Source organism: Peromyscus eremicus, chromosome 7, assembly GCF_949786415.1.
Source record: "Peromyscus eremicus chromosome 7, PerEre_H2_v1, whole genome shotgun sequence".
Lineage (NCBI taxonomy): Eukaryota > Metazoa > Chordata > Mammalia > Rodentia > Cricetidae > Peromyscus > Peromyscus eremicus.
Window position 1 is genome coordinate 84,607,230 of NC_081422.1, and position 15,373 is coordinate 84,622,602.

At 45.8% G+C, this 15,373-nt stretch overlaps 1 protein-coding gene across 2 annotated transcripts in view; it reads left to right on the forward strand.

Annotated features, from left to right (window-relative positions):
- Window positions 1-15,373, forward strand: part of Rasgrf1 (Ras protein specific guanine nucleotide releasing factor 1) — a 106,904-nt gene that overhangs the window by 37,155 nt on the left and 54,376 nt on the right. For both annotated transcript variants that reach the window (XM_059267059.1, XM_059267058.1), the window contains 2 exons: window positions 454-707; window positions 14,712-14,791. In XM_059267059.1, coding sequence (XP_059123042.1) covers window positions 454-707; window positions 14,712-14,791 — 334 coding nt within the window. The remainder of the gene's footprint in view (window positions 1-453; window positions 708-14,711; window positions 14,792-15,373) is intronic.

Sequence of the window (15,373 nt, forward strand, 5' to 3'; positions counted from 1 at the left end):
GCTTTAATTGAAACCTCTGGGCTCTCTGAAGAGTCATTAGACAAGACGCAACCATGCCCAAACACAGCCTAGCAACCCTTCTCCTCACGCTAGCCCTGGGTGGAAACTTTCGGCCCACTTTTCCTCCTTTCTGCTCTTCCAAAGCAATCAGGGAACTTGTTAAAATGCAGCGGGCTGGGGCAGGCCCTAGAACCCACACTTCTAACAAGCCGTCTAGTCCATACCGTGATTGCTCCCTGGCTCTATTTCACAAATAGAACAATTGTCTCAGAGGGCCCAAAGAGCACGCTCAGCATCACGGGCAGCAGAGCCTGCTCTGCATCTCAGCTCTTCTTCCCTGCGCTCACAGCAGCAGGGTTGACTGACCCTGCTCCCTGACCTTGAGGTGCTCACGGTTCACAAAAACAAGAGTAACTGATGCTAACCTAAATCTCCCCGACTGGTCTTAACCAGGTACAGAGCTTCCTGCGGGGCTGGCTGTGCCGGCGGAAGTGGAAGACCGTCATCCAGGACTACATCCGGTCTCCCCATGCCGACAGCATGCGCAAGAGGAACCAGGTGGTGTTCAGCATGCTGGAGGCCGAGGCCGAGTACGTGCAGCAACTGCACATCCTTGTCAATAATTTTCTGCGCCCACTACGCATGGCTGCCAGCTCCAAGAAGCCTCCCATCACACACGATGATGTCAGCAGCATCTTCCTGAACAGGTAAGCAGGATAGACAGCAAAGGTGGGAAGGAGGCCCGGAAGAACTGGTCAACAAACGTATGCTGAGCTGAATCCTGTCACAAACCCACATCTGTTTCCCACCAAGTACAGCTGAGGAACCCGAGGCCCAGAGAGGAAGGAAATAAGCCAAGGTCATATGGCATGGGAATATAAACTGGGGCCTACATAGTCTAAATGTAAGCCTTTTGACACTGGTAAGACAGTTATCAATGACAGTTTTGGCCGCACAGTTTTGAGGAGGTTGACATCTGACATCTGATAGGCAAAGGGCGTGGATACTTTTAAACAGTTTATAACACACGGAAACTATTCCACCCAAAATATCAACACTACCACTGTTGAAAAACTCTACTTTCTATATTTAAGAGTTAAAAACTGTCTTCATCTATTTCATATGGCTATAACAAAGTACCTGAAGCTGAGTACTTTACTGTTTAAAATGGTTGGAAATACAGCTCAGATGGAGCACATTTGCCTAGTATGTGGAGGACCCTCGATTATATCCCCAGCACTGAAAAAAAAAAAAAAAAAAAAAAAAAAAGAAAGAAAGAAAGAAAAGAAAAGACAGTTTATTTGCACTCATGTTTTGGAAGTTTAAGAGCTTACCTTGACTTCTGGGCGTCTCTTGTAGTAAGAGATGCTCTGGACAGAAGCACCTGAAAGAGAGGCGTCACACAGCAAACAAGGAAGCCAGCGAGGAAGGAGGGACCCCCTTATTCTTACAGCAACCCACTCTTTCCAGAACCAACCCACTCCTGTTTGTAAGACCCAGCCCTCAGTGCAGAGCCATCACCAGCCCCTTCCAGAGCATGCCCATGACACAGTCAGTCCCGCTAGGCCACACCTCTCAGACGGTCCACTTTCCCATACCATCAGAGAGTTTCGTCAGGAACAAACCACAGCTCAAATGAGGCTACCAGATGTTAGCCGAGGCGTGCTCTTTCTCTTAGTACCATCCCAGTGACCTGGAGGCCAGGTTCAGATTTCAGTTCTCAACTGCCAGAGCTCTGCTGCGGACTGTGCCACCCCTCACTAATGGAAACAGTGCCTTTGCCATGTGCGGGCTCTCAGCCCTCTTGCGGGGTTGACAACCTTTCGGAAGACGAGCTGCGCGCTGCTCTTCATCAGCCTCTTTCTAAAAGGACTTTTCTTAGGAGACGATTTGAGTATACTTTCCCGGTGGGTGACAAAATTTCGTAAACTACATAAAAGCACCCAAAAAAAGAAGACCCAGAAATAGCCTGTTGTTCCCGGATGGGTCTCACCAGGAGTAAGGCAGCTCCCTTGTGCTGCTGTGGGTTCCGGAAACTGTGTTTTCTTTTCAAATCTTCATTCTGTTATTTTGCTAACAAATCAGGCCCTCATCTGGGTCCTCTGCATGGATACTTGAGACATGGGTCACTTTCTCTCTATCTGTCACTTCTGCCAAAGGAATGTGGCAAGTTTTAAAGGCCTATGGGACACCATGAAGTGATGGGAGAGGCAGCAAGGTGTGGATCTGATGCCCAGGCAGGAGAGTAGGCTGAAGCGGCCAAAAATTGGTGGGTGGAGCAAGACTGGTACAGAGGATGTAATGGGGCGTTAGAACGGCAGAGGGTGGGACAGAGAAACAGATGCAGGCAGCGGGAAGGAGGTAGCTTCTGGCCTCCTGAGACCTTTGAGAAGCTGAACCAGAGCGCTTGTTGGGGACAAGGCAACAGTCATAATTGGTCATATTTGTGTTTTCCTAACAGATCAGGCCATGATTGTAAACTTTTGGTGACTATTTAACATTATCACTGAGAGATAATTTTGCCTTTTTGATTTTATTTGTCTTTCCATGGTTTTATTGTACTGTGGTGGTTTTTTGTTTTTGTTTTTGTTTTTTGGGTTTTTTGGTTGTTTTTTTTTTTTTGGTGGGGGACGTGGGGGAGGTGTCAGGACCTCACTGTGTAGCCCAGGCTGGTCTCAAACTTTGAACTCCATGAACTGACAGAGATCTGGCTCCTCTGCCTAAAGTGTTTGGATTAAAGGTGTGGACCACTTCTCAAGCTTCATTAGAATTCTTATAACCTGAAATTTTTGGTTGAATGTTCATACTATAGGCAAGGTGTGGTGACACATACCTGTAACCCTAGCATTCAAAATTGCTTGGGCTACATCATAGTGAGACCATGTCTGAGAGAGACTGAGCTTGTGTAAAGCATTTAGCCAAGCATGTCCCAAGGGCTCATAATAATATGCCCTGAAAGAAATCAGCTTCATATCTGTGTTAGGAACATTCCCATTATAAAACAAGCCTTACTTTTATATGAAAACCAAGCAAAGACATCATGAGAAAAGAAAACCACAGACCAGTATCTCTCATGAGTATGGATGCAAAGTATCAAATTGAACCCAGTGGTGTAGAAAAGGAATAAGATAGACTAAGTAGGACTCATTTCAAGAATGCAAACTTCATTTGATATTGAAAATTAACCAGTATAACTTATTGTATTACCTTGATATAACTGTCCCTCAGTGATCCTGAGGGATTGGTTCCAGGACCTCTGCAGACAACAAAAACTGCAGATACCCAGCCCCTTATGTAAAATAGCCTAGAATTTGCATCTAACCCTCACATCCTCCTGTATATTTTAAATCATCACTAGATCACCTATCACAACCAGAACCATGAGAATGTTATGCAAATAGTTATTATGATACAATGTTTAGGAACAATGACAAGAAAGTCTGTACATATTCACTACAGACAACATTTTTAAAGACTTATTTACTTTATGTGTCTGGGTGTTCTTCCTGTATCTGTATATGTGTATCATGTATGAGCAGTGCCAGAGGAGGTCAGAAAAGGTTGTCAGATCCCCTAGAACTGGAGTTATGAATGGTTTATTAGCCACCGTATAGGTACTGAAAACTGAATCCGGACCCTCTGCAAGAGCAGCAGGTGCTCTTAACCACTAAGCCACCTTTCCAGCCCCTACAAACCCAGGGGTTTTTTCCCTAGCATTTTTGATGTGTATGTGGTTGAATCTGTGGATGTGGGACCAGGAGGTACAGAGAGCCAAGTGTGTATTAAGGAGGAAGACCCATGGTCCTACCGGTGAACATGAGTCTGCTGCACTTGGCTTCTTCTCTCTCCTTACTTCTCCTTTCTCAAACAAGAGCTAATGCCTACCTGGTGCTCACCCTCCTAGAAACATGGCCCGCTGAGGACAGCACCGTCTTCCCTGTCTTAAGCTTGGTGCTCCCTGTGAGCATAAGAACAGTGGGATTGAAAACAAAACAAGCCAGGTGTAGTGGGGCACACCTTCAGTTCCAGCACCTGGGAGGCAGAGGCAGGTGGATCTCTGTGAGTTCAAGGCCAATCTGGTCTACAGAGTGAGTTCCAAGACAGCCTGACCTACCCTGTCTCAACAAAACAAACAAACAAACAAAACAAAAACAGCTGGAATTCTTTTCTAGTCCCCTAGCATAACCCAACCCAGACCCCTGCACAGCTGAGTGTTGTGGACAGGTCCCCTGCTAAGGGAGTGTTCTGTGAGACCTGCCTGACTCGGGCTCCTTGTACCAGCCCTTGTGCTTTCTGGTCCTCAGGGATGCCCCCAGAAGGCTGGGTTAGGACTCAGAGCAGTGCTAGAAAGTGTTCAAAGGCACACAACCAGGAACATGGGCTGGGGTTTCACCTAGTCCTGTTTTATGCTAAGGCTTGTGCTTTCTCGGGCCACCTTGTGAAATTGCAGAGGCGCCTAAAGCGAGGCTCCTCTCCTCTTCTCCATTCTCCTGGTGAGTATAGATCACAGCACAGGGGTCCAAATATCCCTCCATCTGAAGTCTCTCCCTCTATGTGAGTCCCACCCTCCTCTACTGTAAGTGCCTTGGGGACAGGTTCCAGAACCTGATCCTGCCTGCCTTCCACCTCAACCATGGGGCAGAGGGCTGGGAACCACGGGTGAAGAGCAAGGCTGCCTGCTTGTTTACTGGAGAGCATTTCTGCACACAGTGACGCCCGGCCACCTTGCTTGTAAGAGGAAATGGACAACCACATTAGAAACCTGATGTCAATTTGGTGATTTAGTTTACTGACACTCCTTCAAAGAGTCCTGGAGAAGAAAGAGACCTCTCTCCAGGTTGGCAGTGTCATGGAGGGTGTTAATTGCATGCATGTCACACCTCAGAAAGATCCTTCCTTAAGCAGCTGCGGCAGGCTCTGCGTGGCCAGGATGGTCTGCCTATAGAATCGAGCAGTTTCCTTGTAGTAAATCTGTGCCCGGCACTGAGTGCTGGAAGCCACAATAGTGCTAAAAGGCTCCTCTACCAGAGTGACAGGGGGTGTGTGTATCCTGATGGTCACTCTGATGATTGACAGTGACTGACTGCCTGAAGCATTGGTTTGTGCCAATGAGGAACTCCATGGGGAAAAAAAATGCCATAATCCATTTGTCATGTCTGAATGACTAGTAGGCACCAAAGCCACCATAACTATCAGAGTGGACAGGCCTGCGTCTGCCCAGCTCTGGCCCCACGCTGTCCACTTTGGACTGGCCTTAGTCATGCCTCCTTCCTGGCCACTGAAAGAAGAGGCAGGTAAGCAGGTCTCCTATGAACAGCTTCTCTGTCTTCATTGGTTTCCTTGGATGGCATGTCCCTCACCATTCCCCGGATCTCTTGCTACCTATTGGTTGATCTATCCCTCTGTATCCTAGAGTGCCTCTGCTGCCAGAGGCTTCACTGCGTTTAAACAGTCATTTCTGTTCTGTATGTGTGAGTGTGTGCGTGTGTGAACATGGAGAGGCCAAAGGTCAACAGTGGGGGGTCTCCTTCAGTTTCTCTCCATTTTATTTTTTCCCATATATTTTGAAACAAGGTCTCTCACTACACCTAGATCTCACCAATTTGGCTACTCATTGGCAAGCACCAAGGATCCTCTTGTCTGCTTTCCCAGAGCTGGACTTGTAGTCTTACCTTACATCACCATGCTCCATTTTCCACGTGGGTGCTGGAGATCCAAACCAGATCTTCATGTTTATGAAACAAGTGCCTGACCCACTGACACCCCACAAGCCCAAACAATGAGTTGGTGTCTAGAATCCTCACCGAGGGTGAAGACAGGATCATAGCTACACACTGCATAATTCCTGGGATACCGTTCATATAGGGGCCAGCAAAATTTACCTGCAAAGGGCCAGATATGAGCGTTTTTTATTTTATTGTGGGAGGTAAGAGAAGGAAAAGGAGGTTAATGAAGGGACAAATCTGAGCAAAGTACAAAGACACATAAAATATCATTCCTTTAGTCACTAAAAAATTAATTAATAAAAAAATAAATATTTTAGAGTTTGTGAATCCTACACTCCCCAGGGCAACTAAGCAGTAATAGAGACATAAACACATGGGGCAGCTCTGTTCCTATTAATTTTATTTATACACACTAAAATATAAACTTCATATAATTTTCACATATTACAAAATACCCTTTTGAGGTTTTCCCCCCAGTCATTTAAGATGTAAAACAAACAAACAAACAAAAAAAAAACAGATATAGTGGCACATACCTATAATGCCAGCCCTGAGGAGGCCAAGGCAGGAGGATTCAGAGTTCGAGGCCAGTCTGGGGTACATAGTGAACTCCAGACCATCCTTAAGTACAGAGTGAAATTCTGCCTCAAAACAATAATCTCAAGAAAGTGAAAATCATCGAAGCTGGGGTGCATCATGTTTGGCCCACAGGCCACACAACTGCTGGCCTCTGACACAGAGTGGGCTGTAAATGGTACCCACCGGAACGGGGCAGCCAGCAGCTCAATCTCTGTCTTTATTACTGCTAGCACTGGATGTGGTGTGACCAGTGTCTGTTCTGGCACCTGACCATGTGCTGACAGAGCTGTGCACACGACTCGCAACTTTCCACCTTCAAAAGAGTGTGTGCATTTAGAAAATCTTGTTGTAGAGTCTCCTTAGAGAATCACGATAAGCTTAGCATTTTAAAAGAATCAATCATTTTTACTTAAACTGACAGAACTGAATAAAATCAATCATTTTTACCTAAGCTGAAAGAGCTGAATAAAATGGAAAGCTTTCCAATTATTCTTGTAAAAAATTGATTTAGAAAAAAAAAGCATACTTGGGACTAGACATAGTGGTTAGGAGCACTTCTTGCTCTTGCAGAAGACCGACATTGAATTCCCAGGACCCACATGGTGACTCACAACCACCCATAACTCCAGATTCAGGGATCCAATGACCTCTTCTGACTCCATTGGCACAAGGCATGCGTGGGATACACAGATATATGCAAGCAAAACATCCATGCACATAAAATAAATAAATCTAAAGGAATTGTAAAGTACACTTGCATGTATATAGTACTACACTCTCCCCCTCCCACCCCCTTCTCCCTCCTACTCCCCTTCTCCCAACCAAAAATGTCACTATGTACCAAGAGAACAGCCTATGCAAAAACTGAGGCAAGAAAAACTTGAGTACAGTGGACAGAAATAAAGGCAGAGTGGCAGAAGCAAAGTGAGAAAGAGGGATGGATCCGTAAGACAGACGGGGAGGGGGGACGGCAGGCAGGGGGGAGGCAGTGCAGGCCAAGCTAAGGCCACTCCAGATAATCAGCTCAGACGTTCAAGATTGCTGCGTTAAGAGAGAGGGAGAGCTGGGGACAGGAGTGGAAGCAGGGGGCAGTGAGGAGTCCACTAGCAATCATCTGGCAGAGATGATGATGGAGAGGCGGGTGCTGTTGAGAGCAGAGTGTGGAATCTACATGATGGGTTAGGTGGAAGGACTGAGAAGCTGGCCCGCTGGAGCTGCCATTCAGTCAGAAGGGAAGCTGAGGGTGGAGGAGTAGCTGTGTTGGATAAGTTAGAGGTCAGAATCGATGAGAACATGGTAGTGAGTCCAGAGGCTGGGTAGTTTTTAATCCAGATGGGTAGCTCTTCCCATTGTCTACAGAACAACTTAAAAATGTAAGAAAATGACCCCGCTTATAATAGAACCAATGACAGAATTCTGTAAAAATAAACAGAGGGCCCAAATGATGAAGACATAAAGAAGGACTCAGAAACACACGAGTGGGGACTGGGGAGATGGCTTAGTTGGTATTCAGGTCTGAGTTCTAGCCCCAGAACCATGTGAAAACCCTGAGGTGGTAGTGTGTACCTATAATCTCGGCACTGAGGAGGCAGAGACAGGGAGACCCCTGGGGCCAGCCAGCCAACCTAGCTTACTTGGTGAACTTCAGGCCAGTGAGAGACCCTGTCTCAACATCAAGTTGACAGTGTTCATGAGGAATGTCCTCTGGCCTCCATATGCATACACACCTGCAAATGCATGTGCGTACATAGAGGGAGGGAGGGGGTACCAGTGTCCAGATTAGAAAGATTCCCTGTCAGAAATGTCCTTTCACCAAAAATATTCTCCAAATTTAATGTAGTCCTACTCACAGTGTAACCTAGCAAAATGATTTTAAAGTTCACCTGAACAATGAAAGACACACACCCTACCTTCAATTAAAATATGTTATAAAGAGGAGGGGAAGATGGCTGGGTGAGTAAATTGGTTGCTGCACAAGCATGAAAACTGGAATTCAGATCCTCAGCACCCACCCAAATCTGTAGTCAGCCAAGCAAGCTAGCTAGCTAGACGAATAAGCTTTGGGTTCAGTGAGAGACCCTGCCCCAATAAATACAGTGGTGATCAACCGAAGAAGACATTTGACATCAACTTGTCTTCACACCCATGCAGGCATGCATACACACTTGCACACACTACGTACACACAAAGGTTGATAGGAGTGGGTAGTTGGATAGATGATAGATAGATGTATGTATGTATATATGGATGGATGGATAGATAGATAGATAGATAGATAGATAGATAGATAGATAGATAGATGATAGGTAGGTAGATGATATATTGATAGGTAGGTAGATAGATAGATAGATAGATAGATAGATAGATAGATAGATAGATAGATGATAGGTAGATAGATAGATAGATAGATAGATAGATAGATAGATAGACAGATAGATAGATAGAATGAAAGTGATAGTATAATGTGATGAAAACATCTAAGACCAGAATCAGCCAGCAGGTCATCAGATCAAAAAGAAAGTCTAGACTTGGCCTGAATAATGTATGTGAATTTAGTAAAAACCACTGGCACCCTAATTTGAATTGGGCAATTGGCACACCAAACAAAAAGGAAGGTCTCATTCATAGCCTTCTTTTCATATTACACCAAAGCAAGCTCTGGTTAACTATTTTCACATAAAATAAACTGCAGGTGAATATGGATGTAGTATAGGAGTTGGGAAAGGCCTGGTGTCCAAGGTTGAGACAGAAAGAAAATAGTGAACCTACCATAACAAAATGGAAGCCACATCATCATCACCCTTGATAAATCTGAAGTGAATGATGAGGTGCACACATGTCAGACCTGTGTTTGAGAAATTGTTTCAACTTCCTGAGAGAAAATAGTGAATGAGCATCACTAGGAAGTTCCCAGAATGGAAGCAAATGGCCAATATGCATGGAAAATGTTCAACAAATGTACTAATCACGTGTGTGCCTGTGTGTGACTGTGGGTACATGTATGTGCAGTTAGAAGACAACTCTGGGGTCTGCCTGTCCTTTCCTCCCACCTTGATTGGAGCGGGGTCTCCTAGTTGTTTACTGTTATGGATACCTGTGTCTACCTCCCCACAAGAGTGCTGGGTTACAGGCATATGCTTTCACATCCAGCTTATTTGGGTTCTAAGAATCCAAACTCTGGTAACCACAATTATTCAGAAAACACTTTATCCACAGAGCCAGCTCTGCAGACCAACAGTGGATTTTTTTTTTAAAGTAAATGAAGTCAAGATGAAACCATTGTTTTTTGTTTTTTGTTTGTTTGTTTGTTTGTTTGTTTTCCTTAGAGGGTGGGAAACAATGGTGATTTCTGGCTCGTAAGGTTAGGATGAAGTTCTCAGAGGCCACACTTTGAGGAGGGATGCCTTGTTTTCTGCAGTGTGTTCCTGCCACTGTGCTAAGCAGAAGTGACTTTTCACGATGCAAGGCTTGTGACCACCCTTCACAGAGCATATCCATCAAACAACACAATTTATGTCTCTCTCATTTTGGTAATTCTTATGGAATTTCAAACTTTATTAGGTTATGATGATCTGTGACCAGTGACCTTTGATATTATGACTTCATTGTTTGGGGTGCCATGAACCTTAAGGTGATGCATTTGATATGATAAATGTCGTGTATGTTCTGGCTGCTCCACCAGCTGGCCATTACTCTATCTCTCTGGCCTCCCTCTCCCCGGAGATACAATACTGAAATTGGAACAATAACTCTACAGTGGTCCCTGAGTATGTGAGCGAAGCACAGTCTAAGCATCCAATTTTGAATCAAAAGCAAAAACATCTCTCAGTGAGAAAAGCATGCTGAGAGTTGAATGGCCTGAGAGCCAAGCTGTGAAGTTAGCCAAGTTGTGAAGGCAAAGGAAAGACCTTGAAGGGAATTAAAAGTGCTACTCCGAGGCTGGAGAGATGGCTGGGTGGTTAAGTATTCCTTCAGCTCTTGCAAAGGACCCAAGTTTAATTCCCAGCGCCTACCTAAGGTGGTTCCCAATGGCCTGTAACTCTTCTAGCTCCAGGGAATCCTATGCCTCTGGCCTCCTCAGGTGCCTGCACTGATGGGCACATGCCCACACTCAGACACTTAAAATAATACAAATAAATATTTTTATTTAAAAAAAAAGAAGGTGCTGGTCCAGTAAGCACACAAATGCTAAGGAAGCTAGCAGTCCTGTAACTGTTAGAGAGACAATCTGAGCAGTCCAGAGGGAAGCTTAAAAAAAAGGCATTGCCTGAGGCTACGACCTAATCCAGAGTGATGCTCCAACTCTCAACTCTGAGAAAGCTGAGAGGTGAGGAAGCTGTAGAAGCTGTGTAAAGTAATCATTCCTCCAGCATGGAAAGTAATCATTCCTCCAACATGGAGAGTAATCATTCCTCCAACATGGAAAGTAATCATTCCTCCAACATGGAGAGTAATCATTCCTCCAACATGGAGAGTAATCATTCCTCCAACATGGAAAGTAATCATTCCTCCAACATGGAGAGTAATCATTCCAACAACATGGAAAGTAATCATTCCTCCAACATGGAAAGTAATCACTCCTCCAACATGGAGAGTAATCATTCCACCAACATGGAGAATAATCATTCCTCCAATATGGAAAGTAATCATTCCTCCAACATGGAAAGTAATCATTCCTCCAACATGCAGTGCAAGGGGAAGCATCGGGTGCTGATGGGAAGCTGGAGTAAGTTGTCCAGATTCCAGAGGATGGATCAGAGATAACCCATGAAGGCAGCTGCATTTCACAGCCATTCCTCCAAAGAGCCAGACAGAACAGGCGACTTCATGGAAGATTGTCACAGCTACAGAGAAGTTGGTGCCTAGCTTCAGAACTTCAACGAATGAGCTGTCTCATTAATGGCATAGATGTGGAGTCTAAGCCAGCAGTCACTTAAAGTTCAGCTTTGCCAAGAACCTGAATCTCCTTCACCTGGCTCTGTGAATGGAGCCAGGCACATCTATATATGGACATCCATTGTTGAGACCTAATGCTAAGGAAACACAAAGATTCCTTCCAAAATAGTACCAGTGATTGACAGTGCACCTGGCCACCCCAGAGCTGTGATGGAGACATACAAAGCCAACATTTACCTCATGCCTGCTGACATGACAGCCTGCTCTGCAGCTGGTGCCTGAAGGAGGAATATCAACTTTCAAATCTGGTTGTCTAAATAATATATTTTTGTAAGGCTGCCACAGGGTGGGGATTCTTCTGCAGGAACTGGTCAAAGTTAATTCAAGAGCTTCTGGAAAACACACACCATCGTAGATGGCAGGAAGAGCATCCATGAATTCACGGGAAAGGACAAGATATTGATGTTAACAGGAGTTTGGGAGGGGATGGTTCCAACTCTCACAGGGAGCTTGGAGGCGCCCAAGACTTCCACAGAGGGGGTCACCACCCACCGGTGTGGTGGGTACAGCAAAGAACCGGAATTACAAGTGGAGTCTGAAGGCGAGACTGAAGGGCTTGCAATCTCGGGATATAAGCAAAGAAGGTGACGTCTTCCAGCAGCTTCCACCCATGGAGACCCTGTGATACTCTAACACACTGGTTCTCAACCTTCAGGTCGAGACCCCTTTTCTGTTGAATGGCTCTTTCCCAGGAGTAACTTAAGATCATCAGAAAACACAGATATTTACATTACAATTCATAATTACAGTTATGAAGTAGCGACAAAAATAATTTTATGGTTGGGGGTCAGAACAGCATGAGGAACTGTATTAAAGGGTCACAGCATTAAGAAGGTTGAGAACCACTGCTCTACCATGACAAAGGATTTAGAGCACCATGAAAACTTGGCTGGTAGCAGCAGCAAGGTCTGAGGTTCTAAGTTTGGAAGAGTTCTCCTGGCCCTAAAATATGGAACTGAGAATGTCTGTCCTACAAAGAAGGGGTCAGTGGATCTGGGAAACTTCACTGTTGTCTTATTTTAAGAAGTCACCTCAGCCACCCCAACCATTAGCTGCCACCTCGTTAGTGAGGGTTAGTGTTGCTGCAAGACCCTCCACCAACAAGACTGGCTGGCTGAAGGTTCAGGCAACTATCTTTCAGCAAGGAAATGTTTCTCAGAGTGTATAGATTTTTAAGGCATCATACTTAGGCTAGGGAAATGGCTCAGTGGACAAGAACACTTGCTGCGTAAGCATGAGGGCCTGAATTCAAATCCCTAACACTGGCAAAAAAAAAAAAAAAGCTGACATGGCTGCACAGGCCTTTTAACTCCAATGCTATAGGGGCAGACTCAAAAGGATTGCCGAGGCTTGCTGGCTGCCAGCCCAGCTCCAGGCTCAGTGCGAGACCCTGCCTCAAAGGAAGAAGGCAGAGAGTGCTAAATAAAGCAGGACATTCTCCTATGGCCTCCACACACATGCACATGGGCTCATGCTCTGACACACACAGATGTGCATATACCAAATACACACCATACATACACACACAGACATCACATTACTGCACATTTAGACTAAAGAGTAGTGGAAATAGAACTTGTAACAAACATTGAGGGTGGAAAACAATTTCGTGACAGGATTAATTAGCTTGTTTGTTTTGCTGTATGCTGTTGATCCACCCCTTGCAATGCCTTCAAGCTGGTTTTACCATCCTTTTCGTGATGTTCCTGGTTTGTTGTTACACTGGCCTGTGCAGTATTGGGATCTAAGGAGCTTCCCTTCCTTGCGGGTGCATGCCCGGGTGTCTGGTGTGTGTCTTCTGGCTGCCTGAAGTGGCTTCCCAGGGACTCTGGCTGTAGCAGCACCCAGTGCCATATGACAGGATGTAAATACAAGGCTCCCTCAGGAAACTTGAAAGTCTCCAACCATCCTACTATCCTGCCATCCACTGCAGACCAGGTTTCTTTTTTTTTTTTTTTTTTTTTTTCCTATGCATTCTTATGTACCCCAGGCTGGTCTCTTGGTATCTAAGAGTCTTCCCATGTTGAAAACCAACGTTCTTAACCTGGTTTGAGGGTTAATAAGACATTAGACAGAAGCCTGTAGGTGGAGCTTTTCCTCAGCCTGGCTCCCCAGTAAATGACATGGAGACTTATTATTAATTATAAATGTCTGGCTGATAGCTTAGGCTTGTTACTAACTAGCTCTTACAACTTAAATTAACCCATATTTCTTATCTACATTCTACCCTCCCTTTGTCTGTGACGTGCACAGGACCTTTCAGACCTGCTCAGGGCCCTTGTCCATGGGCCCTGATCTACAACTGCTGCTGCTCACTGCTCCCTCCACCTACAGACAAAGCAAGACCCCTCAGATCACAAATTGCTAGGAGGGAGAACATATCCAAGCAGAAAATAGAGCCTAGAAAATGGGCCCAAAATAAAGATAAGAACATTCCAGAAAGGGGGAAAGACGGACCTTGTGCTGCCTTTGACTCAAGGGAAAAAGTGTTATAGTCTCCCTCTCCCTCCAGAATCCTAAATGGAGTGACCCCCCCCCCAAGGTCTCCTCCATATTTGAGAATCCTCCCCCATCTCCTTTAGTGGGAGCTGAGCAGACAGCTGTGAGCACAGAGGAACCAGAAGGAAGAGTAGGAAGGACAGATGCCCTCAGGAGGGAACAGTTGCCACCTGTTGATAAGTTTGTCTTCTGTTATAGGCTTTGGGCTGTGCTGTGGAGCCTGCCACTTGAGAAGAAATGGAAAGGGGGAAGGACACAGGGGAGGGGCCAAGGCCAAGTGACTCCCAGGGAGCATTCAGGGAACAGGTCTAGCCAGAGCTAGGCTGCCTAGGCCATGCTCCCAGAGTATGCATCATGGTGACAAAGCCCAGAGCTCTGAGTCTTTCAGCCCCCTGGCTTAGACTCCCAAGAATGAAGGCAATAAGAGGGCAGTGGAGATCTGGGCAATGCTAGGCACCAATGTCTAACAGACACCTGAGCGACCCCAATGTTGTGGGAGAGTCTTTACTTCAACCTATTACACACAGAAGGATTTGGACTCCAGAGATGTCAGGTGACTTGCTGGAGGACACACAGCTAGCAAAGAGTCTAAGTCCGACATGAGCTTCATTCTGTGTCTGGATCCCAAGCGCCGTCTCTTCCCACCAACAGTGGCTGGTGTTCAGTAGTCTCCAGGTCCCTCCAATACCTTGAGGCAGAGAAAGTAAGGGGAGACAGCAAAGAAGGCTTCTGGTGCACAGCTGGCTGCTGGCCGCAGCAGCTCTTCTCTGCCATCTCCGTGGGCTGGCATCCCCTGTCAGAGGGCCTTGTGGGAGGGTTGATGTTCTGCCACTTAAGTTTAGAGTTCCTACCCAGGGCCTCACATTTGGTACGGCACTAATGTACTCAGCGGGGTCCTCCCCAGGGAGGTAGGAAGGCCGGGCAGGAGCTCACTGGTGCTTTTTCTTTCAGTGAGACCATCATGTTCCTACATCAGATCTTCTACCAAGGCCTGAAGGCCCGCATCTCCAGCTGGCCCACCCTGGTGCTGGGTGAGTAGCCAGCCCCCTGGGACCCCATCCTCGGGGCAGGAGACAACTCTGTCCTTCTAGATCATCACAGCGAGGCACCCTGTAGACCCCAGAGTCCCTGAGAGGAGAAGAACAACCACTATGTGCTCTTAGGAGAGAATGAGGTCTTTCTCTTTGCGTATCCACTTTCCCTTTCAAAAGACAACATGCCCACTCAGAAATGTCTCAAACTCCAGAAAAGTAGAAAACACTTAAAATGTCACCTGTCATTCTGTCCCCCAAAGACAATCACCCCAAACACGGTGGTGTTCCCATGTACATTTCCCTACACAGAGGTCCTGAGAGTGAGCATTTTCTTTTCCCGTTTTTACATAACTGAAAACTTAGTGAGCTAAACAGTTTGAAGCTTTTTATAGCAGACATTTCATTTGTTTGCTTACATTAGATTATTACATTATGCTAGTTGCTTTTTTTGGTTGGTTTGTTTGTTTATCTTTTTTATTGTTTTGAGGCAGGGTCTCTATTATATCCCTAACTGCCCTGGAACTTGCTGTGTAGACCAGGCTGGACTTGAACTGGTAGAGAGAGATATGCCTGCCTCTG